Source organism: Rhyacophila brunnea, unplaced genomic scaffold, assembly GCF_057557595.1.
Source record: "Rhyacophila brunnea isolate RB1 unplaced genomic scaffold, BYU_Rbru_1.0 scaffold_12, whole genome shotgun sequence".
NCBI classification, from domain to species: Eukaryota; Metazoa; Arthropoda; class Insecta; order Trichoptera; family Rhyacophilidae; genus Rhyacophila; species Rhyacophila brunnea.
The window spans coordinates 28,284,650-28,312,336 of record NW_028232774.1 but is presented as its reverse complement, the minus strand read 5'-3'; the positions used below and the strand labels follow the sequence as shown (position 1 = coordinate 28,312,336).

General features: G+C 34.2%; 1 protein-coding gene across 2 annotated transcripts in view; it reads right to left on the bottom strand.

Annotated features, from left to right (window-relative positions):
* Positions 1 to 27,687, bottom strand: part of CapaR (Capability receptor) — a 413,965-nt gene that overhangs the window by 13,042 nt on the left and 373,236 nt on the right. For both annotated transcript variants that reach the window (XM_085961129.1, XM_085961130.1), the window contains exon 6: positions 4,681 to 4,864. In XM_085961129.1, the coding sequence (XP_085817255.1) occupies positions 4,681 to 4,864 (184 nt within the window). The remainder of the gene's footprint in view (positions 1 to 4,680; positions 4,865 to 27,687) is intronic.

Below are 27,687 nucleotides of genomic sequence, written 5' to 3'. Positions count from 1 at the left end.
TTTTGAATTAGTACAACTATCTTCTTCTTCTTCCTTGGTTCCTATACCATTCATCCGAGTGCAATGAAATTTTGGTAAGTGGTTGTATGCACATCCATGAGGTTTCTGAATTAGAAAAATCATCATCTTCTTCCTCTTCTTCTTTCTATCTTCTTCTATTCGTATGCGTTCTTATACCATTCATCCAATTGCGATGAAAATTTGACCAGTTGTTGTGCGCAAGCCCGCGAAGGCTTCTGAATTAGTACAACCATCTTCTTCTATTCGTATGCATTCCTATACCATTCATCCGATTGCAATGAAACTTTGGTGAGTTGTCGTGCGCACGCCCACGAAGATTTCTGAATTAGAAAATCATCTTTTACTTCTATTCTTATGCGTTCCTATACCATTCATCCGATTGCAATGACATTTTGATCAAGTGTTGTGCTCTTGCCCGCAAAGGTTTCTGAATTAGTACAATCATCTTTTTCTTCTTTTATTTGTATGCGTTCTTATGCCATTCATCCGATTGTGATGAAATTTTGACCAGTTGTTGTGCGCACGCCCGCGAAGGTTTTTGAATTAGTATAACCATCTTCTTCTTCTTCTATTCGTATGCTTTTCTTTACCATAAATCCGATTGCAATGAAACTTTGGTGAGTTGTCATGCGCATGCCCACAAAGATTTCTGATTTAGAAAATCATCTTCTTCTAATATTCGTATGCGTTCCTATACCATTCATCCGATTGCGATGAAACTTTTGTCAGTTGTTGTGCGCACACTTGCAAAGGTTTCTAAATTATTATTATATAAAATACAAAGTTTGTTGTTTGTTTGTTCGATCCAATTTTGATTTTTTTTTACTACATATTAATAACATTAATAACGTTTTCATATTTTGGATTCGATTTTAATTTAGTGTTCTTATGTTTGACCTTTACTCCTATTAGAATTATTTTCATATTGCCATATTGTATTACACAGATATTTTAATATTAAAAAAATAATTAACTCTTATTATTTTTCAAATATCTAAGATAAATATAACCACGAAGTGACCCTGTGCGAAGCCGGGTACTTCAGCTAGTAGATTATAAAATAATCAGAAACCGATAAATAAGTTGTCATAATAAAACCGTACGTAATTTTGCTAAAGCAGTTTTAAAAATAAAGGTGCAAAATCTGCTGCTGCATCTTTGCTAGAATAGTTGATAACCGAGGGTTCGATGAATCCATTCGGTTTCTCTGTTTCATTTTTTTTACTGACAAATCTGAAAAAGTTTTCTCACGTGAATAAATAGTCGAAAATGGGGACAATAATTTAAAGGCTTTATATCTGCAGATGAATATTCTTCTTCCAGTAATATCCGAAATTGAGACCATGTTTATTTTTTATATCCGGACACCAGAGTGGCATCATAACACAACTCGATTAGATTTCCTTTCTCTCTAGTATTGTGTTCCTCGAAAGGATAAACAATACTTAGATTGCCATCACGATTATCCTCATATTCAGGGTGATAACAATTAAAGTTTTGAAATAATATCCTTAAATCTTGACTTATATTTGGTATTATAATATTATTTAGTATTATTGGGTTTGAGCCCTGCATCAGTTGAAATATGACCGTATTGGTGGAGCGAGTTCAAAAGAAATTTTTGATACTCCTTTATTTTAGGTTATATGGATACTATCCGTGGCTTTATCCAACTGATTTTCTCTTAGGTATGCGTACATACTGTAGTTTAAGTGCTAGAATATATAAATATTCGGCCACGTATTTTTTTCGACTTATACGTGGTGTGAATGAGAACTCTGCCATTCTCGGTATTATTGACTTGTGTGTCCCTGATAACTATCTTAGAAATCAGGAGCATCAGTTGTTTGTTCTCCCGAGGAGCAGAACTAACCTGTCAATTGTGATATTAATTGGGAGGGCAATAACTCTGTTTAACTAAACGCTTCGGATGTTGATATATTCCATCTACGTGAAGATGAGTAAAGTTGGACGTTATTTTATAAATTCTTACAATAGGGTCTGCTTAACTCATCCGGTGTACTTTCTTGTACCTATATACTTTATACTTTTTATATTTACACATTTATACTGTAGAATAACTTATTACTGATCTATCTCTTTTGCTATGTACCTAATACTGTTTTAATAATATTTCTTTGTTTCGAAATGTCATGTTGTGAATGTCTTAAACTTATAATTTGTAATGTCCACAATATGTAAAATAAATAAATTAAAAAATACTTAGAATTATAATTAAAATAACTTTCCGGTTGACGTCTATATTAATTAAAAATTCTTGCAAAAGAACATTTATATAATATTATTATCTTCCTTTTTATATGTGACTATTAAAATTGATATATTATATTGAATGATGATTAACTTGAATTTTTTGGCTTTGTATTTTAAATTGGGAGACAAATATTTACGAATTGGCGTTTGGAATATACTAACCCAAACTATGTTCCGCGGAACGTGAATAGGTGTTCCGTGAATTTATGAGAAGAGTACCCCATTGTGCCAAAACAAGTCTTACTTCCGCTTACTACTACATATTTATTCGAAGCAGGATTTTCTTATCATGCTGCAATAAAGTTCAAGTCCACGAACAGACTCGACGCCACACCAGATATAAGAATTCAAATTTATACTATTGTTCCTGATATCAAGAAAATTTGCAATTCAAGGACCCAAAATTATCGAACTAATAAGAACTTAATTCAATTATATTTTACAAAAATTTTCTTAGCTCGTATTCTTATTTATCCGGTGGTTCTTTGTCCGGTACAAATCTTGCAATCGATTTTTAACTAACTTCCCGACTAGCTAGACATTTGAAACTTTTAGAATATATCCGAACACGTTGCCAATGCATTTTTAAATACTTTTAGCCATCTTTAAGTAGAATTGAATTCATTTTCATCTAATTCTGATTTGTATGAAAAAGTTATTTCGACACCATTATTGGTTGCTCATGCTATGGGGTCATAGCAACTAAATTATTAATACATACGTGCGTTACTGTGGAAAGCAATATGACATGTCAAGTACAATTTTTTTTGATCGTTTATGCTAGTCAAGCAAGTTTATATGGCTTAACGGCCCACGTGCTCGTCGTAGGTCAAAATTGAGTTTTTATTGTATTTTCAAACCATGATCCTGGACATTCCTTAAACGTTTTAGATAATCTATTTATATAATTTTGAAGCCTTACTATCCTTTATAGTTATTTTCAACATTTGATGACTGCATAAAGTATTTTTGTTACATAAAATAGTATTCTTTTAAACCTCTCGCTCTAATGTTTTAGAATATAGTCATATTTCGGTACATAACTGTGCAGTGGTGTTAAGATTGTTTACATTTATTAATTTTGAAACGCATTTATGAAACCATTAGTATAATTTATTACGAGACAATTTTTGTAAAATATTCACGATAAAAAATTATATTGATAATCTCTGTGATCCCAAATTTGACAAGAATTAGGCATTTTATTATTCAAAAAATCGGCAAGATTAACACATTTGAAGATGATTCTACAGATACTTAATATAAGCTATGTCTTTGACCATTCAAGTGTGATAAACATCTTATGAATAATGATTACTTTATAATAATTATTGACCTAAGAATAAGGTAGTGTTTTTTTGAAATACGCCATTTCTTTTGTCATTTCCCAGTGGTTAAGCTACAACATACGGCCGTAGCCATAAATTGACAGACTATAATTGAAGTAGGGAGTAAAATGATATTGACGCGCGTGTTTTAATGCGCGTGCAATAATTATTATAAAGCAATTATTATTCATAAGATGTTTATCACACTTGAATGGTCAAAGACATAGCTTATAATAAGTATCCTTAGAATCATCTTCAAATGTGTTAATCTTGCCGATTTTTTGAATAATAAAATACCTAATTCTTGTCAAATTTGGGATCACAGAGATTATCAATATAATTTTTTATCGTAAATATTTTACAAAAATTATCTCATAATAAATTATACTAATGGTTTCATAAATGCGTTTAAAAATTAATAAATGTAAAAAATCTTAACACCACTGCACAGTTATGTACCGAAATATGACTATATTCTAAAACATTAGAGCGAGAGGTTTAAAAGAATACTATTTTATGTAACAAAAATACTTTATGCAGTCATCAAATGTTGAAAATAACTATAAAGGATAATAAGGCTCCAAAATTATATAAATAGATTATCTACAACGTTTAAGGAGTGTCCAGGATCATGGCTTAAAAATACAATAAAAACTCAATTTTGACCTTCGACGAGCTTGTCCCCCAAAGTTTTTTTTTATTTTGTAATTATTTTGTAATATGTTGTAAAAATAATTACTAAACAAATATGTATTATTTTTTCTCATTCACCTACCTTACAAAATAAACAAGGTCAAAAATTCAAGATTTTCGAAGTGTCCTATCATAAGAAAAGTTTGGGATACCCCGATTCTAGTGAACCCCATTCACTTTAACCTTGGAATATTTTTCTTCCTAAGTTGCCCTAAATGGAACTTTAAAAGGTATTTATCATTCATATCATCACGGCGTATGCGTGAAAGAGTATTTACGCATAACAGGTACTTACCTAATTGGAAAACCGTTATAACCACTGTAATTAATAAGTAAGTAATATGTCAATACAAAAATAACCAACCTATTGCTCATAACGTTGTACAGAATTGGATTGACGGTGCTGGAGACATAGTAAAGCCAGCCGGCGATGGAGTACATCCATTCATTGATATCTTGGAAGTTCTTCCAGTTCTGGCCATGGATATACACGAGCCTCTGAGCATGGAATGGCGCCCAGCACACAAAGAAGGCTACGACAACAGCAGCTGTGAAACAACAGAAAATATTTATTGTCAAGGTGTCAAAATTAAATGAAATCACGTTTTGAATCATAAAAATAAATTTATACATCCATTTTTATTCTTATCTATAATTATAAATCCATAATATGTTCCATTAAAGATTGTAAATAGAAACCCAGGAAAAGATAATATAATATTTAATAAAACTATTTATGAGCTATTATTATAAATATTTTATAAGGTTGTCTACGTTTGTTTCACATATTTCATTCCAACAGTTTCTTCACGTCGACCATAATATTAAATGATAGTTAGAAATATGGTGTCCGATTTCAGTACAAAGCCTGGAAAGATAATTATATAAGTATTTAGTTATATTTTATTATATGTACCAATTCACTGATGTGTAATGTTTATTGTTATATTAATTTATTTTTTTATAATATTTTCTTTGTCTTATATTTATATATCTGTGTAAATATTGACGGATCTTTCTTTTCTTTCTAAAGCTCTAAAGATAAAGCTATCGTAAATTACCTATTTCCATTATAGGTTATTTATGTATATTTACAAGGTGCCCCTATAATTTGTCAATATACATTTTATTTAATTGCGCCATCATAATACAGTGTTATGGTGCATATCTATTGTTATTTGTTATAGTACCGAGACACTCGTATATAAAAGATGTAGTAATTGTTCAATAAATAAATAATTGATTCGGCCAATTGTGGTCGCCTTCATCCCTATATTTCCTACTACCTCAAATCCTCAGTTATTGTTGCCAGTTAAGGGTCATAAGTCAACCGTGATTGAATAACGTAAAAATACCTCAAATTACTTGAAGACAGCAGGCGCGCTCGAGGCTTGTTACAGCTAGTAAAGCATAAATCGCATTTATACTGATTCAGAAGTTACTTGTGGACCACGGCCGAGTCAGCTTGATATAGTGTGACCATTGTCCAAGCGGTAATTCTGAATACCTGGAAAGCGGTGACACCGACTTTTGTCATTCATAAACCTCATTTACCATATCGTTCATCAAAAATGTACCGTCGAGTGCCGCGCACCGAGTAACCCAACAAACAATACCACGCGAATGATACTGCAACCAGATATGGAGCCAGCCTCAACTGCAATAAGGTTAGTGTCTGGCATCCTAACATACCCCCTAGCACCCACATCTACCATCACGATCATCCTATAAATCAATTATATTCCACTATGAAAAGCGCAACCAATACTTTTAAAAGATTAATCATACTCCTTTAATAATTTAATGAATTGAATAAACTGATAATATTTAGATACCCAATATAGGTCAGTGCATTATATCGGTTCAAAGAGATACCATTTTAAATGAGAATATTAATTTAAAAGTCGTTTAGATCCGTGAATCACTAAAAAACAATTAAAAGTGAATTAAGATTACAAAAATATTATAAAAACAAATGGAGAAATAAAAATACTTAAAGACATTTTAATTACTAGAAATTCGTGTTTAAAATTTATAGAAAACTATTGGAAATAGCGGCTGATGAATATAACCGACATTGGAACGATCCCCCGAGAGCTGAATTTGATGGGTAATAAAATTAAATTCAATGGAAAAATGCTAATAATAAAGAACTTGAATTTAGAAAAATATAAAAATATGATGTTAATTAACCGACTTTGAAACTAATAACTTCAAATTAATGTAGACAAAAAATTCAGAATATAAGCTGTTATGGGCGTTTCACGTAACCTACAACCAGTTTTTTTTTTTTTTTTTTTTAATATTTTTTTTATCTAAGGCATGCAGCCAAAATATTACCAATTATAAGTTTTTAGTAATAATTTTTCTTCCATAACTTTATGAAACAATTTTGAAGCTTTGAAAAATGCGATTTACTTTTTTTAAAAAGATTTTTTAATCCGAAATGTTTGTAGACATAATTTTGTTTATAGGGTCACCTAAAAACTTAATTTAATCATATTTGAAGCTTAGTTTAACAAATTAATTCATAAAAATTATATGGCACGAAAACCCATCCGAATATTTCCAATTGTAATAATATTATAATGTCAGAATAATGATCATATATCTCGACACAAAGAATCTTGGAAACAAAAATATTAGAAAAAACATAGATAATAAAATATACTGAATGTTTCTTGAAACCACGTCCACCTCAATTCGGTCGGTGACCTTTAACGATTAAACTACCTTCCGGTAGAATTAATTACTACTGGTGAATTTAATCAATGTTCCTGGTATTATTAATTGAATATATATAATTTTAGACTGTGTCGTGAATAACAATTCGTTACATTAGTATTTGATATTTGTTCAGAACTCTCATTATTCCCGAGATGCCATTATTATTATCTACGACTTCTCATTAATACATTTAGAACAAAATTCCGTTTTGATTCTGAGAAGTCAGATTTAATATTAAGCTTTCAAAAGAATGCATCTTGTTTTAGCGTCTAAAGCAGGGGTGCCCAAGCAAATCGTTTGGTGGGCCAAAAATAATATTACTGAATTGTTGTTTAATTTAATACCTATAACCAGAGGGACATTTTCAACTCTGAGGCGGACGAAACCGGTTCCAATTTATTGATTAAAAGTGGAATAAGTACTACAAAAAAATGCGTTCGATTAAATTAAACAACAATACAGTGCAGTTCCACCATGAATTGACAGTTAACAAAATAAAAGAAATATTACTGAGCTTTTATTACTTTTAATTACTTTTTATTACTTTTAATTACTTTTTATTACTTTTAATTACTTTAACTCTATGCTCGATTGCAGTTCTATTAGCTCCATTTGTAAATTTGGAGGCGCTGATTCCACCGCCACGTTAAATAGAGTGAAGAATATTTTGAACATTTCCACATACTTTTGCTTAAATGCGAATCCGGTAAAAAATTCTTTAATTAATTTTGTGACTTCATTAGAATATTTAAAAAAAAAATACGGTCACTATAAAGTACGGAGTGTGTGGAGCCGGCTTAAGAATAAAAATAGGTACTAGCACGCAGCACAACAAGAAAGTTCTATTTTCGCAAAATATAATATAAATGTGGTAAATTGAAGGGATTTTGTTTTTATTGTGTAAAATATAGAAAGCTGAAAACTTTAATTGGGTCATGATAAGATCATGGTAACGCGCGTGTTTGAACATGTACCGTTTTAAAAAAATATTGTTTTTTTCTCGATTAGATACGTGTTCAAAAATGCGCGTAAACATGATCTTACTCCCTGCTTTATTTATCGTTTGTCAATTTATGGCTACGGCCGGATGTTGTAGCTAAGCCACTGGGAAATGCCAATGGAAATGGCGTATTTCAAAAAAATGCTTCTTTATTCTTAGGTCAATAATTATTATAAAGCAAACATTATTCATAGGATGTTTATCACATTTGAATGGTCAAATGCATAGCTTATAATCAGTACCTTTGGAATTATCTTCAAATGTGTTAATCGTGCCCATTTTTGAATAATAAAATGCCTAATTCTTGTCAAATTTGGGATCAAAAACATTATGAAATATAATTTTTTGTCGTAAATATGTCACTATATAATGTTAACGGCCCACATGCTCGTCGTAGGTCAAAATTGAGTTTCTATTGTATTTTCAAACCATGATCCTGGACACTCCTTAAACGTTGTAGATAATCTATTTATATAATTTTGAAGCCTTATTATCCTTTATAGTTATTTTTAACATTTGATGACTGCATAAAGTATTTTTGTTACATAAAATAGTATTCTTTTAAACCTCTCGCTCTAATGTTTTAGAATATAGTCATATTTCGGTACATGAATGTGCAGTGGTGTTAAGATTTTTTACATTTATTAATTTTTAATCGCATTTATAAAACCATTAGTATAATTTTTGACGAGATAGTTTTAGTAAAATATTTACGATAAAAAATTATATTGATAATCTCTGTGATCCCAAATTTGACAAGAATTAGGCATTTTATTATTCAAAAAATCGGCAAGATTAACACATTTGAAGATGATTCTAAAGATACTTATTATAAGCTATGTCTTTGACCATTCAAGTGTGATAAACATCTTATGAATAATAATTGCTTTAAAATAATTATTGACCTAAGAATAAGGTAGTGTTTTTTTGAAATACGCCATTTTTTTGTCATGCCCCAGTGGTTAAGCTACAACATACGGCCGTAGCCATAAATTGACAAACTATAATTGAATTCGGGAGTAAAATGATTTTAACGCGCGTGTTTGAACATGTACCGTTAAAAAAAAATAAAAAAAAATTTGGTTAGGTACATGTTCAAACACGCGCGTTGTGTTGTTTCTTTTGGGCTCAATTCCTCCAAAATCGCTGTAACTTTCAACTACCTGGCAAAAAGGTGACTTGGACGACCCTTATGGTAAAACCCAGGTAAAGGCCAAGCATTCTGCCGCAGGCGAGAATGACAGAGAGGGATGAGCGTTCAGGGGTAGATCAAGAAGGACAGCGATAAAGCCAAAAAAGGGGGACATAACCAATCTGGCAGGCAGTCAGCCGAAACCTTTCGATCCGTGATGGACACGGTGTCCCGCGCACCCCTCCTAGTGATAATTTTCGCCGAATTGTAAAATAATTTCAGAGTTCGTGTGCTACGTCCGTCGTAGTGTAGAATTGGCTAGAGCTACAAATCAAGTCATACACAGATTCTTAACCTTTAGTTGCTGCAGCCACGGCGCCCATCATTAACAAATTTAGGGCTGTTGCGAATTATCTATGTGCAAAAAACTTAATAATTGTGTATCTGTGTGTAATAGTGAGAAACCTTTTTGTGAACCTTAAATGTAAAAATAAAACTTTCTGCTAGATTTGTGCTACGAACAACGAGTGTTTCATTTTGAATATCCACCATCGTCAATCCTACATCTTAACCCAACTGTCAAGACCTAACCTTACACTGAACGTGCTCTACTAACCCAAAAGCCAGCTTCGATTGACCGCCCTGAACAATTTACATCACTGAGCTAGTTGAAGCGTGGAAGCTGGTCGCGTGACTCACACGTATTGACCGAAGGCGCGCTGTCAAGGGCGTCATTAACGTCAGGTCGACCGGAGAGTTGAGTGCGGAGGTCGGATCGGGCTGTGCGGCTCCGACTCCTCTCCCTACCCGGACTTCCGGGGTGTCACATTTATATAGTACTACTTACGATAGATACTTAAAATAATTAAATAAAGTTGCTTTAGAAAGTCCTTTTCTCCAAAACAGTGTCGGGATTACTTTACATTGTTACAATGATACTTAAATACGAATGTACGAATCCGTGATTCGAGATAACGGTTGTCGCCTTCACCTAATACGCTGCTTCTCCACACAACGTTTATCATTTGACATCGTTATGTAGATAAATATCGTACAATAAATAAATGTGAAGGCTGTCATGTCCGACCGCCGAACAGTGGACAATTTCCTAACACTTATTTCACACTATATGGTTTTAACCGTACGGACAAAAATCGAACGGTAAAAATCCGAATCGTTAACAAGTTCACGCTCTTTTCACACTATACGGTTTATGCACGATTTTTTTCCGTTACAAGCTCAGCTTGTGCTTGAGTGTTGTGCTGACCGTATAATTTAAAACTATCTAATGTGAAAGCGTGCATTAGGTCACGTACATTAATGAGTCATCGGTGGCCATCCGGGCGCCGTGAATACAGTGACAATAGACGGCTGCTATACGGCGCCGTTTCGGTTTTTAACCGTCACTTTGTAATGTAATGTTAAAGGGCCATGCTCTTCTTCACGCAACAAAAAGAATATCGCCGTTCCATTTTTTGTCGTACGGCCAAAACCGTATAATGTGAAAGGAGCGTAATATTCTGAGAATCGGTTATGTTTGGTCGGCTGGCAGAAATATAAGAAATTTTAATTTGTATTGTCAATTAAATTAGCTTACCAGCATCTATGAGAATTATGGGAAACTTTTTATTGACATTATGCCCGCGAAAAATATGAAGTTTTAATAAATCAAATGCGTTATGATTATCCAAATTAATACTCAATCATAAATATTATTAAATCATTTTACATCCCTTATTGATACATAGTAATATGTCGCAGTATATATTATTATGTACATATAATATATAATATAATCTGACTATCTATAATATATAAAAGATAGTGTGATTTACGCTAATCGTTTGCGGATAACAACGTAATGGATACGTCGTTTCTTATATGACGCGGAAGAAATGCGAGATCGTTGTCATATTAATGTATACTTTACGTTTTACACTTTTAGTGAGGTAAAGTGTCTTTTGACTGCTAACAGCACAAACGGAACGATCGTCTTTAATGGAATTTTTATCCTCGCCTTATAAACGTTTGAAAAATGTGAACGAAAAAGTGAGTTTTTTTTCATATTTGTGAAAGAAAGAATATTTTTTATACATCACATAATAATATACACTAAACCGAAACGACGAAAGTGACAATTGGGACTTTTACAAAAGAGCAATTTGAAATAATAATTTTATTTGTCACTTCATATATTTTTCGCAAACTACTACACCAAAACTATAAAATATATATATATATATATACTAAATTTATCACTGAATCATTCTCGCCGTTCCACCTAACACTCTAAACACACACACACACACCAGTAGCGAAAGGTGGAGGCTGTTAATGTCTGCCATAAATAGTGCTCATTAAACTTTGTCAGTCATACGTATTTGTTGCCTAAATCTAGCCTAAATCAAACCATAATAATTTTGGTATACTTTTGGCGATATGACAAAATAATGCACACTTTTTCATTCATACTTATTTATTTTCGATGGATTACGAGTAAGAATACATATTACACAGATTGTTGGTTAATTTGTTTAAATTCATTAAACCCTGCCTAAACCAAACTATAATAGATACAACGTATTATTATATCTATAAAATATTCAAAGTCACGTATGATTTAATTGCATAATTTTCGATATTATTTTATAGATAGACGAGTATTTTTTTTACTATTATCTATGATGGCTTGGTTCTCGAAGGGTTTAATTAAATTTTTAAAACTAACCAACACCATCTGTAAATTGTAGTATTATTTCAATGAAAACAAATACTTATGACTTATAAAGTTTAGTGTACACTATCTATGGTGCATCTCAACAGCCTACCTCCACCCTTCGACACTGACACACGCACACATATAATATGTAGCGGTGAAGACTGCCTGTTAAAGGAAGGTAGGTATCGGTGGATATTGTATGCTATTACTAATGGAACTAATAAAAGATTGTAAATAATTTCGTTTTTATAGGTACAAAACAGTAATCTCCCGCGGGGGTAGATAAACCATTCACTGCTTATAAGTGGTAGGTAAAGGAAGGAAAAATATTATACCATTTTTGACAGTCGTTACATCATTAAACATATTTATTTCGCCTGCGGCGCTAATAAGCATTGCCAGTCAAAATTCTTAAGCTCAAATTACATTGGCAGATTGCGTCTGGTCCGATCGTCTGCAACGACTGTCAAATTCTATTCTCTATGGTTTTCAATGATCGTGAGCGAACGGGACAAAAGTGGAAAATTTTCTATTATTCCGTCGTGCGATCAATTCATTAGCAAGCGAAGATTGCCGAAAGCGTACGAAAATAGCCGAATACGCGCCCGCTCGCGTGCCACGCAAACGGTCGTTCATTCTACTGCTCGATTTCAACAACTACAAGATGGCGAAATCTCAAAAAATGTATGAACTAGCGCTGAGGTCCTCGTCGAATTACTACACGCCAGTTGAAATATAGCCATACTCGCTACAATTAGTCGTAATAGATTGGCTTGGAGATTCAAGCTCGCCCAGTTATTCATGATGTAAATTAACAATAAGTATACAAAACTTTCTATAAATGTCAAACGGCCGCGCAAATTTCAACAGATGCTTGCTAGGTTTGACAACTCAGTATTTTTGACATAAAATTGCGCGGGAATACGTTCAGTGTAGCCACCACTCTAAGAAATATCTATTTTTCGGTCAACCTATATTTTTATTAATAGCAACACTATGTTTATTTTAAACCAATCAAAAGAAAGGACCAACGCGATTGAATCTGTGCGTGTAATTGCAAATAGTGTTAAAACGTTGACCACGTCGGTTGTTGGATCGGGTTAGGTCTGCGCCTCTGCCAATGTAATTAAGCCTTTAGTAGTAGTGCATATCAGATGTCTAAAGACTAAATAATTTATTATCTTAGCGAGTATCCTTCACCACTGATATATGTGATGTATCATATATGTTGTACAACATAAATATAAATGGCGAATAATAATAAGCATGGACCGTAACACCAGTAAAAATTGACTGGTGTAATGCTGATATGGTGGCTTCGTTGGTAGGCTCTGTGAGCTTGGTCTTGTTACTCGTTTAACATAATATTATCCATGTGGCGGAGAAAGACAAGATGCAAGAGTTGCTTAAGTGGTTTAACTAAATGTTAGGCCCATCAGACCGTCCGACGTGGTCGCCACAAAGCCCAATTATTGTATTGTATTTAAATATTTGCGGCATCACACTGTCAACGTGAGATCTTTTTATTTAGATTGTTCGGTAGTTTCTGGACAGGATGGCCTCGCGCCCTCTGCCAAAGGACATGCACGCTGCGGCTGAGGACCTCACGAATCTCATGATTGAAAAAGCGGAGGGCACTATCGGAAGAACGACCCCGAGACCGCCGAACCTCGCACCCTGGTGGAAGCCGAGACTGACAAGACTGAGAGACACGATGAGGAGGGCCAGAAGGGCATTACAAGCAGCGCGAAGATCGCTGGAGGGGCCGCTGCACGCGGACCATCCGCTTGCGGTCACCTACAGGACCACTAGACTCAAGTTCAAAAAGGCAATCAGTAAGGCTAAGAAGGTGCACTGGAGAGAGTTCGTCACTGAAATGGGTGGCAATGATCCGTGGGGCCCCCCCTTCCGCGTGATGAAGCTGGGCTTACGGGCCGGAAAAGTCATGTCGGCGGTACGGCGCCCCGACGGATCGTTCACCAATAGCTCTGAAGAGTCCGCCACAGTCCTGTTGGATGCTCTTATCCCGCAGGACAACGAGTTGCTCGACATTGACAACGACCGATTTCAGCAGCTTCGCGTCTATGCGCTGCTCCCTTTAAACACTCCGCGATCCGCAGCCACTACCATGTCCGAACTAGGGATCCTGTTTGCCAGCCTCCCGATTGGCAAAGCCCCGGGGCTTGACTGCATAGATAACGCGCTAGCAAGAAGGGCGTGGTCTCTTGCCTCACACGAGATCACGCAACTCTACAAAGAATGCATGAGTAGTGGCATATTCCCCGACTGCTGGAAAAAGGGTCATCTCACGGTGATCCCCAAAGCTGGCAGTCGCCCTCCTTGTGACCCGAAAGCGTATAGACCGATTACGCTCCTTCCCGTCTTCGGGAAGATATTGGAAAGATTGATAAACAGCAGGATTGAGTCCCACCTGTCGGAAAACTGTCCAATCTCGCAAAGACAATTTGGGTTTAGACCCGGAAAGTCCACCGAGGATGCGATTCGCTTTGTGATCGATTCTGTGGAGAGCTCTGGCAAGGACCTCGTTGCCGGAATTTTTCTCGACATCGCGGGCGCGTTTGATACTGCGTGGTGGCCCTTGGTTCTGGCAAAGCTTAGGCTGAAACAGATCCCCGGGGACCTCTTTGCCTTAGTTCAAAGCTACTTCAGCAACAGGGAGATAACCTACGACTCCGGCTCCAGCCTGATTCACAGGAGGACCACCATGGGGTATCCCCAGGGCTCCGTCCTGGGACCCCTTCTGTGGAACATTCTGTTTGACGACGTTCTGTCCCTGCCACTGCCTCCGGGCTGCACGCTCGTTGCGTACGCCGACGACTTGCTCCTGCTTGTTGGGGCGACGAGCCGACCGGCACTTGAGCGTGCAGCCACGGACGCCTTGGGCAGAATCCTTAATTGGGGGCTGCTGAACAAGCTGACCTTTGCCCCGAGCAAGACGGAAGCTGTCCTCCTCAGGGGTAGTTCTCGGGTCAACATAACTCGACGGCCGCCCACGGTTCGTTTTGGCCAGACCTCAGTGCGTTTCTCCGAAAGGGTTACGTATCTGGGAGTAATTCTTGATGACAAGCTGTCTTTCGTTCACCACGCCAAGACGGCCGTCTCTAAGGCCAATTCGGCCTATCAGAGAATGGCCCGAATGGCGGGCAGCAATTGGGGACTAAAGCCTAGAGCCCTTAAGGTTGCATACGGCGCAATTTTCATGGGAATTGCCGGTTACGCCTCCAGCATTTGGCATTCCCGAGTAAACTCCTTAACTCTCGTGAGACGCGCACTATTAAGCGGGCAGCGACTTGCGCTGATCTCGCTTACCAAAGCCTACCGCACAACTTCTACTGACGCGCTTGCCGTACTCGCGGGGGTGCTACCCCTCGATCTGCACGTCCAAGTCAGAGGATCGATCACCCTCCTCTTGAGGGGGATCAGCACAATACTCGCCGGTGTCCATCTGACACCACCGCAGAGATCCGAGGACGTTCCTTACAGGAAGACTGTAAGTGACATTGTGTACAAGACCGCATTTGCGGCATGGCAGGCGAGGTGGACCGCCTCCCCCAAGGGGCGGCACACTTACCGTTTTTTTCCAGACGTATTCTGCAGGCACCAAACTAGAAGACTCCAACCTTCGCACTGGATTAGCCAGTTCCTCACCGGCCATGGCAACTTCGCCGCCAGACTCCACGAGTTTGGCTTGATAGTAGATGGGCCGGGTTGTACCTGCGGGCATGACCACCAAGATGTTGAACACATCCTCTGGGATTGCCCGCTTATGGAATTCGAACGAGCGGAGCTGTTTGCCAGGGTCCGTCCTCACACGGGCCCAATTAGTCATGGAGATCTGGTAGCAACCGAGGCCAACTTTGCGGCATTTGAGAAATTTGCAGCGTCGTATGGGGAGCGGGATATTCCCGACTCTTCCGTAGACTCATCCATTTCAATTCGTGACACTCAGTATGCGGGTACACAAAGCGCTTAACGTCAGCGGACAGCAGAGCCAGTCCAAAAACAAACATTTTCTTTCTTAACTTTCTTCTTTAAGCACTACGGTGCATGGTTGCAGCATCAGTCCCGTGCGGCTCCGTCTCGGGACGGAATGAGCACTTAAAATCACTTCTTTTAGACACGTTTAAAGCGTCATAGAAAGCGGCCGTGCATATCCACGGTTGTGCATATATGACGGGTGGTGGTGGGCACTTTAACGTATGTTCTATCAGTAACAATAATAATATATTCATTGACATGTTTTCTTTTTAAAGTAAATGGGTAACGTTTTTAGTCATCTTTACACGATTTAAGAATTAATACGCTCGCCGCCATCACGAAACAAATTTACGTGTTTCCAGCTCGACGTTCTCTCTCCGAATGGCAGCGAGTCCAAAATTTCGTCGCGCCTATAGTTGAAAATTATTTGCTGTTTCAATGATGTATCACCTTAACTCAAAGTAATGTAAATTCACTACAGTAAAAACACATTTGTGTGCATGGTGACCTCAGTCCTGGGTCTTAGTCTTGATCCTGATAATTTTAGTCATAAAATATACTGGTGTTTACTTCCAAACATAGGGTCTTGTGATACGCCTGATTAAAACCGGATGTAGCGCGCGGCGGGTGTTATTTGGTTTAACTTTAAAGTTTCATAATATAACACCGTGGATATGTTTTTAGTAACTTTTCAGGACCGAACGAATTTAATAATCGTGTTTCTACGGACTGCAATAAATTCCAGAGTGATTTTTAAATCTCGTTACTTCGGGATTAGTGTTCTCGATCACAGGATTGGTTGAAATACTTAGGTATACATATATAAAAAAATAAACAATAGTGAATTTATGGTGATGAAAAAATTTCATTGAAATATTTCACTATTGTGACATATTTATATTGTGTTTATAAAGTAACGTTGATTATTTACCCCTTTTTTCGAGCGAACAATATCAAAATATATGAATGTTATAATAATATATTATATGAAATATAAAATTATTATAAAAGATTTACTAACGATAAACCTTTTTTTAATTCTCTCTGCGATTTCTTATGACGACGAAAGAAAATAATGACGTAAAAATCTTTGAATATAATATAAGATTTCGTGGAGTACGTAGAATTGTTGACATGTTTTATATTAATATGAGAAAAATAATGTTTATATGTATTCATGTTTAGAGTGAGTATAGACTTGAGGCAAAGGTTGTGTCCGTACGCAAGGCTTGTTGTTTTCTAATGTGAACGTGAATAAGCGCGTCGTCTCGTGCATTGACGCGACATCTAAAAACTCTATGCGGCGAGTAATTTTGACGTTATCAATGATGTGGAAGAAAAATTTATTCTGTTAAGATGAAACCTGAAATATAACAGTTGTTATGAAAATTACGATAAAAATGGTTACTAGGGCAACTGATTATATTCGTTACAAGGTATTTAGAATCATTTGTAAGAAACATCACACTTGACATTTGAAATTCATACATTTCATTTTAATGTATCTACAATCCAATGTGTATTTTGGGTGACTAATGACGAGGTTTCTTAATAGTTTTTTTTAATATAATGGATTATAACACAGATTAAAATAACATATGAATTTTCCAGATCTGGTATTTGTACCTGAGGCCCAGGACTTTATGACCGTTATTATTTCGCCATCGCGGGTACTATTTTATAGTATTTTTTGTCACTATTTTTGTGCATTGATTGTTTCACGCATTACGTTGTAATACCATAAAATTATGTGAGATCAATACAATTGTATGAAAAGTTCAAATGATAATATGGACCTCTAAAAATTAATACTAATACAATACTTTATCAGCGATGATTACTTTTCTGTCCCGGCAAAAACAACACTGTATCAAATTCTTTGGGTTGCTGCAATTGCATGCCTTGATAATATAGAGTTATCAAACTAGTACGATAGATTTTTAAAACGTCATACCACCGATTTTTTCTGATTCCCACCAATTTATGACATTTATGTTCAGTATTATTTGGCAAATTATCATGGAAAGATATACGGTTGTACAGCGTACATAAATTTATTCGGGCGACGATTCGGGCACTACGAGAAATTTATGGTCAAATTAATCTACATACAGAAATTACTACCCATAGTTTAATTTTAAAAAATCGAGGAAAACGGTAGTTTTTGTGAAATTTAGAATCTAAGCCATTAAAAACGTAAACTTACTGCTGAATATATAGATGTTGTGAATCAAGGTGCGGATGAAAATCCAAAACAATCAATTGTACGTAGTTCTTAAGAACTTGAACTTTCTTAAGGCCACCACATAGAATTTATTATTCATCATTTGGAGGCAAATAAAATACAGTAAACACAGGAACGTAAACCGAATGACCATTTGGTGCGTCGAAATTTTCCTGATTGGGCTTTAGAGCAACTTGAAATATATATATATCTCATATCTGATAACCATTATGCACACTAAAACTATGTCTCCTCGGTTAATTTAATATGAAGAAGGATCTAGCCTCTGTCTTAAGAGCGTCTGTACTGACCTTAAGAGTTTCGACTCGTGATATCAATACGAGTCTATTTTGTACATAATATATAAAATTTAATGCTAGAATAAATCCTGTGCCCAAATTGAAAGAATCTTTGTGTAATATAAACGGCTGTGAGGTTATATTGTCCTGTACGATATCTCGATAGTATAAGTGGAGATTTCTTGATATTATTTTGTCAAATATACTTCAATACTGAATATTTCGTATTACCGAATTCCTATTTTGGGAGTTCCGTTACAGTGGCGTGTTTGTTTCGTTTTCTGTTTAAATTGGCAATTATTAATATAATCACGCTATAAATATATTCATCAAAACTAATATGACCAACTGTTTGATTTGATGAATTATCTAGATATCGCATACTGGAAAATTTACCACATAGATTAATTATTGATAATACCTTGATTACTGTAGAAATATTAAATCAACACAATATAAGACCTTTAGCCGTTTAACCTTTAAATTAGGGGGTACTAGTAACGAAGTAAGATATCTGCATAAATGGTTATTTTAAGAAATTCACAATAAAAGGTTATCGTGATTAGGGAATCCAACCCCGAGCCAAAATTCTGATCCCGGAATTTCCGGATTACAATTTGACAATCCCGGGATCCCAGGACTGGTCCCGGGATTGGCATTTTTTCCGTTGTTAATATAAAAATTTTATATTTACAAATAACATTGATAAAATCAGTCAAAAATAAATCTAGTATAATTTATAAAATTTAAGACATTTACTGTTAATATTGTAAACGTTCAATCTTGGAAATACGTAAGTTTAATGGAGTTAATAATATTGTAATATAAATAATAATGTAAATTTAATATTTAATAAGAGATTGCTTTTTCTGATAGTAAAGACTTAATGAATGAGTTAGCGAGATTTAAAATAGTAAAGCAGATCATGGTATACGTGTGGTTTTTCCGCTTCATAAATCTAATTAGTCAGCCAAATATGAAACTGCCGTAAAACGTATGAGATCATGGTAGAATTATTTTGTTAAAGTGCGAACCATTGTTTTTTTCCAATCTTTCTCATTTTTATTAATTTATGTGAAAAAATAAAAAGAGTCGGCAACTTACACACTGGTATAAATCAAATTTAATTCAAACTCAGTTTATTTCTAATGTAGTTATTTGTTATTAAAAGTATTTTTTCTGTTATATTTTCGTTTTTATTTTATTTTCCATAAAAATTGATAAAAAAAATTAATCCTGAAGGTTTCGAGATTACGTTTATCAATCACGGGATTCATAGGTATCGAAAATAGCTCGGAATCCCGGGATTGGAATCGATAATCGTGATGCATAGGATTGTAATTAAAATATGTTTACTGAAAAATACCCATATTTTTCCTAAATCATCATTTCATAAATTTCATCTGTTCCGGTGATGTCACATTGAGTTACCATACAAGATTGATAGTATTACAGTAAGCAAAATTTATTAAGGTAACATAAATAAGTCTAATAAGGTTTCATCATTATTTTCTATTTATTTGTTTTATCTTTCAGATCAGAAATGTATCAAAACATAATTATAATCATATGAGTATTTCTGTTTATTCTTACAGTTTATAAGTTATGATGCTATCTTGATCTCACCCCTTACTTCCATAACTCTTTCTTACAATAGAGTATGTCTCTCTTGCATGGCCCCCACTTCCTTAAGCGGGCCCCAGGGCCGTTTGGGGGATCCCCTACATATCGCTAAGGTTAAGAGCATACTTTAGTGAAACGGCAAATAATTTTCATCTATAGGTGCGACGAAATTTCGGACTGTCTGCCGATCGGAGAGCGAAAGTCGAGCTGTGAACACGTCAATTTATTTTGTGATGGCGACGTGGAATTAATTCGTGAATCGTGTAAAGATGACTAAAAAACGTTACCCATTTACTTTTAACTTTTAATATGTTATTATTATTACTATTGAAACAATAAATATAACATTAAATGGACGCGTGTTGAATTTTTATGACAAATTATGCTTTGTTCTGCACGCACGTTTGCACAATCTTTGCGTCACGTAGTCACGATCGTTTTAGACCATGCCCCAGCTATAGCTAGCAAGTATAGCCTTAAGGGCAGTGTGATCGATGTTTTACAGTAGTGTTTCCAAAATGGTATTCCGCGGTATAAAATTAAGGGTATTCCGTGTATTTTTAACGATTTTTGTAGTTTTAAATTAATTAATTTGAATTATTGAGTCGGCAGTCGGCACTGAACATTATGATGTTATTATGATTATTATTATTGTGATTAATTATTATGGAGCACTGATGGTGACAATTTTGCAACCCTTCGCCATATTGGATAAATGGCCACTTTTATTAGACAGGAAACAACACACTAAAAATAATTATAAAATCAAATTCTTTTATAGTATGGCTTGGTTTTCGCAATTTAAAAAAAAATATTGACTTACAATGTTTATTGTGGACTATTTATGTCGGATCTTAATAGCCGACCTCCACTCTTCGCCACTGGCATCGGACAACAAAATATCTCAATTACTCGCAGAACCAAACTTTCTGTATAAAATCGTAACAAACGTCTATTTATTTTATTCGACAGTGTGGCGCCAAATTGTCTTGGCACCCGGTTATCCCCTTTCCTTATTTCCATGCAAGGTTTGCTCACTAAAATAGAATTATAAATTCTATGAAATAGTTATTATAACATACTCTTTATGCTGTAACTATATAGTTTATGTTAAAAGAACATTAAATTAAATCACTAATCCACTTATAAGGCATAAAGCCCATTGACGCAGCGAGTGCGGCGCTCGCGCAAAATTTCTACAAGTGGCGCGTAAATCAACGAAAATACAACGTAATCAAATACGCCAGCGCCTACTGGATTTCACGACGCATTATACGCGCCCGCCGCATGGATCATCGTTTTTTCGCGAATCACCGCTTCTCGGCGATACGAATGAAAGAAAATACAATGGAGTCCATTCATTGAACACGGCTACCAAAATTACGCTGCTCGAGGCGTCGTCGATCGAGGGGCGAAAAGCAATTATTTAATAACAGAGAATCATTGTTTAATTTTATTGCGTGTCAAGTTTATCGCTGGTTGAATAATGTCGTCGTAAATATTAATTACAAGCCCCGAAATAATATAATATTTTTATTGCTTTGTTATGAGAGGCACTGTAATAATAATTATTTTGTGCTGCTTGGGCCGCATATAACATAGGTGAAGGGTAATGCGTGGCACGAGACGTGTGATTATGGTTATGAATAAACGCTGCATATGCGGACTTCGCCCGCTCGACGCGTTCTATGGGCACCATCGCTAAGACGAATAATTTGAAATTAACCATGGATATCTTATGAAACGAAATTTAGTTTAATTAATTTTTTTATAATAACATATTTTTATTGTATTAACATAATTTGTTTGGAATGTGATCATTAAATGTTGATTCATATGGTGATGATTGTGATGAATGATATTATATCATAATGATAAATTTCGTACTAAGTATCTACAGATTTCCAGACACCCGACATACCAGAAATTCTTCATTGTTGACCTTCATACGGCACCTCGGCCCTTAAATAATTTGAAATGTGAACAATGACATACTCATAGAAAGACCACATTTTAATTATTATAACTGTGTTTTTCAACATTTTTTACGTCACGACACTCATTTAAATCATACAATTTTAACAGAACACAGAATAACGCTTATATAGGGACAGATCAATGTTCAGATTCTTAAATTAATAATACGCATTTGACTTGAACTAGAACTAAGAGGTATCTTATGATTTTTTTGCACATCATGTGATGACGATTCTACAATGTTTTTGGTATGGGTGAATTAGTAGCCATCAAAAACAAAAGAAATCTGTATGTTGACACGTTAAAAACTAGTCACTATATACCAATAAATTGAAACCAGGTTTGGTTTATTACTTAATAACAGTCAGGCCATAAAACTAAATGTGCATAAATATTACTGACATTATCGTGATTACGTGATAAACTTTAATGCTCATTATGATACAGATGTAACTATTGAAATATTCCTTAACCCGTGTATATGGTTGACCCATATTATATCTCCAAACTCGAGAATTAAGCCTTTTTACAGGCTCACTCAAAAGGTAACTCACATCCCGACAAAAATATCTTGCTTCTAATCGTCGTCTAATAATCGTATGTATTATATACTTACTATTTGCGACTTTTTGGGATTATTCAATTCAAATTAATAATATTTAGCATACACTCTGTCAGTCGTAGAATAACCAGATAATAATAATAAATATTTTAAAACATCGGTTAACGTTCCGATTGAGAAACTCTGTATTAGAAAACCAAATTTTGTAGTTGGCCAAATAATAAGTAGGTATATTAATATCGGGTGATAGATGTCCCCGAGTATGCAAATAATTTCCGATTGTACTATTACTTAGTTGAAGAACATAGTTTTTAATAAATGCAAATAGAATTGGAGGTAACTGACATCGCAACTCATGCCTTCAAAAATGACTTATAATCAAGATTATTGTTTCTCCAAACGTTTTTCATGCACGATAACAAGTTAATCATTTTTTTCTCTACATTAATTTATCGGTACCTATGTGTGTTTTTTTTTTTACTGCTTTTTGATTTGTTGTTCATAATTATTTAAATTAAGTTCTATGTTCTTTTTTTGGAATTATTATAAAGTATTTTTTTTTAACATTAAACATTTAAACTGTAAACTATACTTAAAAATTAACATCAGTTCGATTTCTAAAATAATCACATGCATGCTACATTAATCAATGTTAGGTTTGTATTTTTTGTGATTTTTCAATTTAAATTATTTTCAATTATCTTTATGATATTTAACCGTATATATTTTACACGCATTATATTCCTTTGTTAAACATTACAGCAGAAATAAAAATACATAGTATTTTGTAATGGAAAGTTCATAAAATGATGTATAAAACAATATCTAAAAAATTATTATTGAATATTGGCATATACAATAATTTAAGAACGTGCCTCCAGTAAAATAGCAGAGAAAGATCTCCAAAACTCCCCCTATAAAATTAGTATCTAAACAACATCATATTTTTTACCATTTCCATGGAAAATGTCTTGTGTTATGTAAAAGTACTATTTTCGCAAATAAATATTAATAAAGTCATCCAAATAGCCAGTATTTTGTTCATGCTTTGCAAATTTTTCCACACTATTTTAAGGAACCACCATGTAATATTTAATATGCACTATAATTTAATTAATAACTAAAAATTCAGTGTGTAATGAGAATGATATTTTGACATTTTTTCATTTGTTCTGTTCATCCGTCACCGACTACAAAATAATGTTTTTAAAAATTGAAACTGTGCCGACACCGTATGATTATTCCAGTGTTATTTCTTAGAAAATATAGAATTATAAGATATTTTATATACATTTAGAATTATTATAAACAGAAAAGTTGTAATAAATTTCTGCTTCGTATTATATTGTTAGATACAGCTATCTGTTTAAAAATCTAGTAGTAACAACAAAGTTTAACAATATTGTTATAAATTTAATGTGACGGTATACTGGTGATATTCACGTGTAACGATTGAATATAATACTCATGTAGATATTATAATACCTCTGAAATCATATTAAAGAAAAATTCTATTTAATAATTTTAATTGAAGCTATCATAATATGAATTGTTTTAGCTCCATTTTGCTTGGTCATAAAACAAAGGACCTTTCCATTTCATAATATGTAGTCGTATTAAAAATAAAACTCAGATTTTTAATGGAAAGAAAACATGAATTTCTCATTCTTTTCCTCTTAAATGCACGCTTCTGGGAATAAGATATGAAAACGTTTCCTAACTTTATTATTTCGCGCGGGAAGTTGCCAAGCAACCGGAAACTATTTCCTTTCATTTCCCGCCAAAACAGACGTCGTCGTTTAAGGGCAGCCATTGATCTTTTGTGCTTTTGTGTTAGGTACTGCGTGGGCCTATTAAAGTCACGGATCCTATTTATGTGTATCTGTATCCTTTTGATACTGCCAAAGTTTGAAATTAAGATATTCTGCATTGCAAATATGCCCATCATTTTATAGAGATATATTTTCGTTGTTAAACTTACTAGTTGGGCCATTTATATTCCCATTCCACTACTTATCTCCTCACCCACCTCCTAATCCCCAAGGTTATTGTCACAAAACAATCAATAAGCAATTACGGGTCATGAGAGACGGTGTTACAAAGAACATTCAGTTGCATCTCGATAGCGAGTGTGAGCGGGCTTCTAATAGCTTTCCGTCGCTTAAGTGATTGACTCAACAGATACAGACTCATTCAGAATCTATCATCATCATTCATACACCCTCACATATAATCCATAAAACTGTTTCACAAAGTGCGTGAGTGTACGAACCGGATGACCCAAAACAACGAGCGAGTGAAAGTTGAAACCAGACCATGAAGCCATCATACATCATCACAAAGGTCGGTGTCTGGCATTCTGTTCCATCGCCCCCACCCCTAGATCCGACTTCCTCATCTTCCCACAAAATAATTACAGTCCACTTAAAAAGCTCAATCACTTACCGATGTGACTAAATTTAAATTTTAAATTAGAGGCCGAAAACTGCTTAAAATGCTCTGTATTAATATGAAAGTTTTTGGAAATATAATATAAAGTAGCTAAGTGAAAAATTATTGACAGTTTAACGTAAATCTGCATATATTTATACTACTACTATAATCTGTACCTTAAAGCCAGTGGTTACATGTAAATTGTACGTATTACATGTCACCGCAGCACAGTGAGCTTTCTTATGAAATATTACCGAGATGAAAAAAAAATACGCGTTATTCGTGAAGCATTGCAGATCATAATGTACCTAACCTAACGTAACCGAAGGCTCTCGTGGTGTTGTGCATAAGACGCTGGCCTTCCATCTGGGAGATTTGGGTTCGTATTCCGGTGAGAATATAATATATTTATGTGATTTTCTCAAAGCCTGGGTGTTTGTGATTGTTCAAAATTACTAACAACCACCTTGTACAAAAAGGCAAAGACATTGTGATTAATATTAAAAAATTTTTTTAACCTAACCTAACTTAACAGATAATCCAGTATATCGGCTATTTTCATTTTTTTTGCCGCTTGCTTCCTGTAAACCGACAAGAACCATGTTTTATTTAGACATTAATTTTATCTCAGTACTATCAGACCCAAAGTGGTTGGACGGTCTTTAATATATGACCATATATTATTTCCGATACAACATTTCACGGTGAAGTGTAATACGGCGAACTCCATACGTAAAAAATTATGGATACGAGAGCCGGTGTATCGTATGTCAAGAAATAACACTTTCGGAAAACAGCATTAAAGGTTTTTGGCTGTTTCGTTTTAGGAACTTCAGGTTTTTGTTACGAATATTTTCAAAATATGAATTGAAAACGAAAGATATTATACTTGAGGTTCAAAGTCTGTACTTATCTTATGAATTTTCATAAAATCTTGCTAGCGTCACACTGGCTTTGAAGTATATAAATATAGATACATATTGAAATCCATTTCAAATTTATAAAACCAACCATTTTTTCCAAAGTAATATTTTAAATATGCGACAATGTCAAAAAATATAACTTGAATGATAATCTATTTATATAAGGCTTCATGACTGTAAAATTTGAGGTCTTAATTGAGCCCCACCAAGACTCAACATCGTTTTTTTTTACCTCAAAAACGTCTTTAAAATTTTTAAAAGGCTTTTTGCATTAACAAAATATTGAATACTTTTCATGCGGAATTATCTTATGACATAAAAGGTTGGAAACATTGATATAAAACATTTTCTTTAAATTAAAATAACAATTTCATAAGCAGGTAAAAAGTATACATTATTCATAATATGCAATCGATTTATATAATATTATAACTGATTGAAAATAATAAATATTTTTTTTATTCAACAAATAATTCACAAGATTTGAGAATGTAACATTCTTATATTTAACATAATATATAATTTGAAAACACTCAGATATCTACTAGAAAAAATCTTTTTGAAAAAATACGACACCCGGCAGGACTCGAACCCGCATCCACTGGATTGACGTCAATGTGGTTCGGCAATCGAGCCATGTGTAACATTTATTTAACCGACGAAATTAAGTAGTAGTTTTTACATATTAAAGCGCTTCACAAAGTGCGTTAATTTTTGACAGCCGTCTTATGTGTTTTAAATAATTAACATAATATTATCAATTACCTCAATAAATATTTTTTTGTTGCACATATTTATAATTTGTTCACATTTAATATAACAATAATTAGTGTGATAGATTATTATTATTCCGGAAAGATAGCTAAAGTGTATTTTTTAGTATTTTTGTCATTCGCCATGGTTATAATAGGTACATGTTATAAATAATATAAATTGACTATTTTTTTATTCATCGATTAATTCACAAGATTTAAGAATGTAACATTCTTTTTACTGAACATACAGATTTTGAAAAAAACTTCTGAGAAAATATCGCACCCTCGCAACTAAACTGCCACAATCCAAACCGTCAAACAGAGAAAATCAGCTTTGAACTTTTTACCTTTCGCATTTTTGGACTGTGTTTATGAAATATGTTTAGATATTGAATGAAGTTTTGACTTGAATTTGATGACTTAGAGATATGAAATTTTCGGTACATATACTATGAACGATAGACAATGAAACGTAGTAATTAACTCAAAACACGTAAATCTGGACTTGTGGCGGTTTAGTTGCGAGGGTGCGAATATATAATAAATATATTTAAATAACGACACCTAATGATTTGCGCCCACGCACATTGACCACAATACTATTTATAGGCGTCCTATAGGCTGGGTGTCGTATTTTTTTTTTCATAACAAAATTTTTTCTATTGGTCATATATTTTCTCAGAAGTTTTTTCAAAATTATGTATGTTCAATAATTTTAATATTATGTATTATCAATGGTGTTCGGCTTGCACGTCATGCTGTAGCTGAGGTAAATCCTATAAAATATAATCATATAATTAAATAATCGATAAAACACTGCGTAATAATAATATTATCTAGGTAGAAGTTAATTGGTGAAATTTATTACTTACGTAACTATAATACTTCTTATCTATATTAATAATATTGCGTAAATATTTTTAGGTTATCAACTCTGCATTGCCAGATCACCTAATTTATCGGCCACTCGTCATGATTCAATTAGTTAATTATAAGCC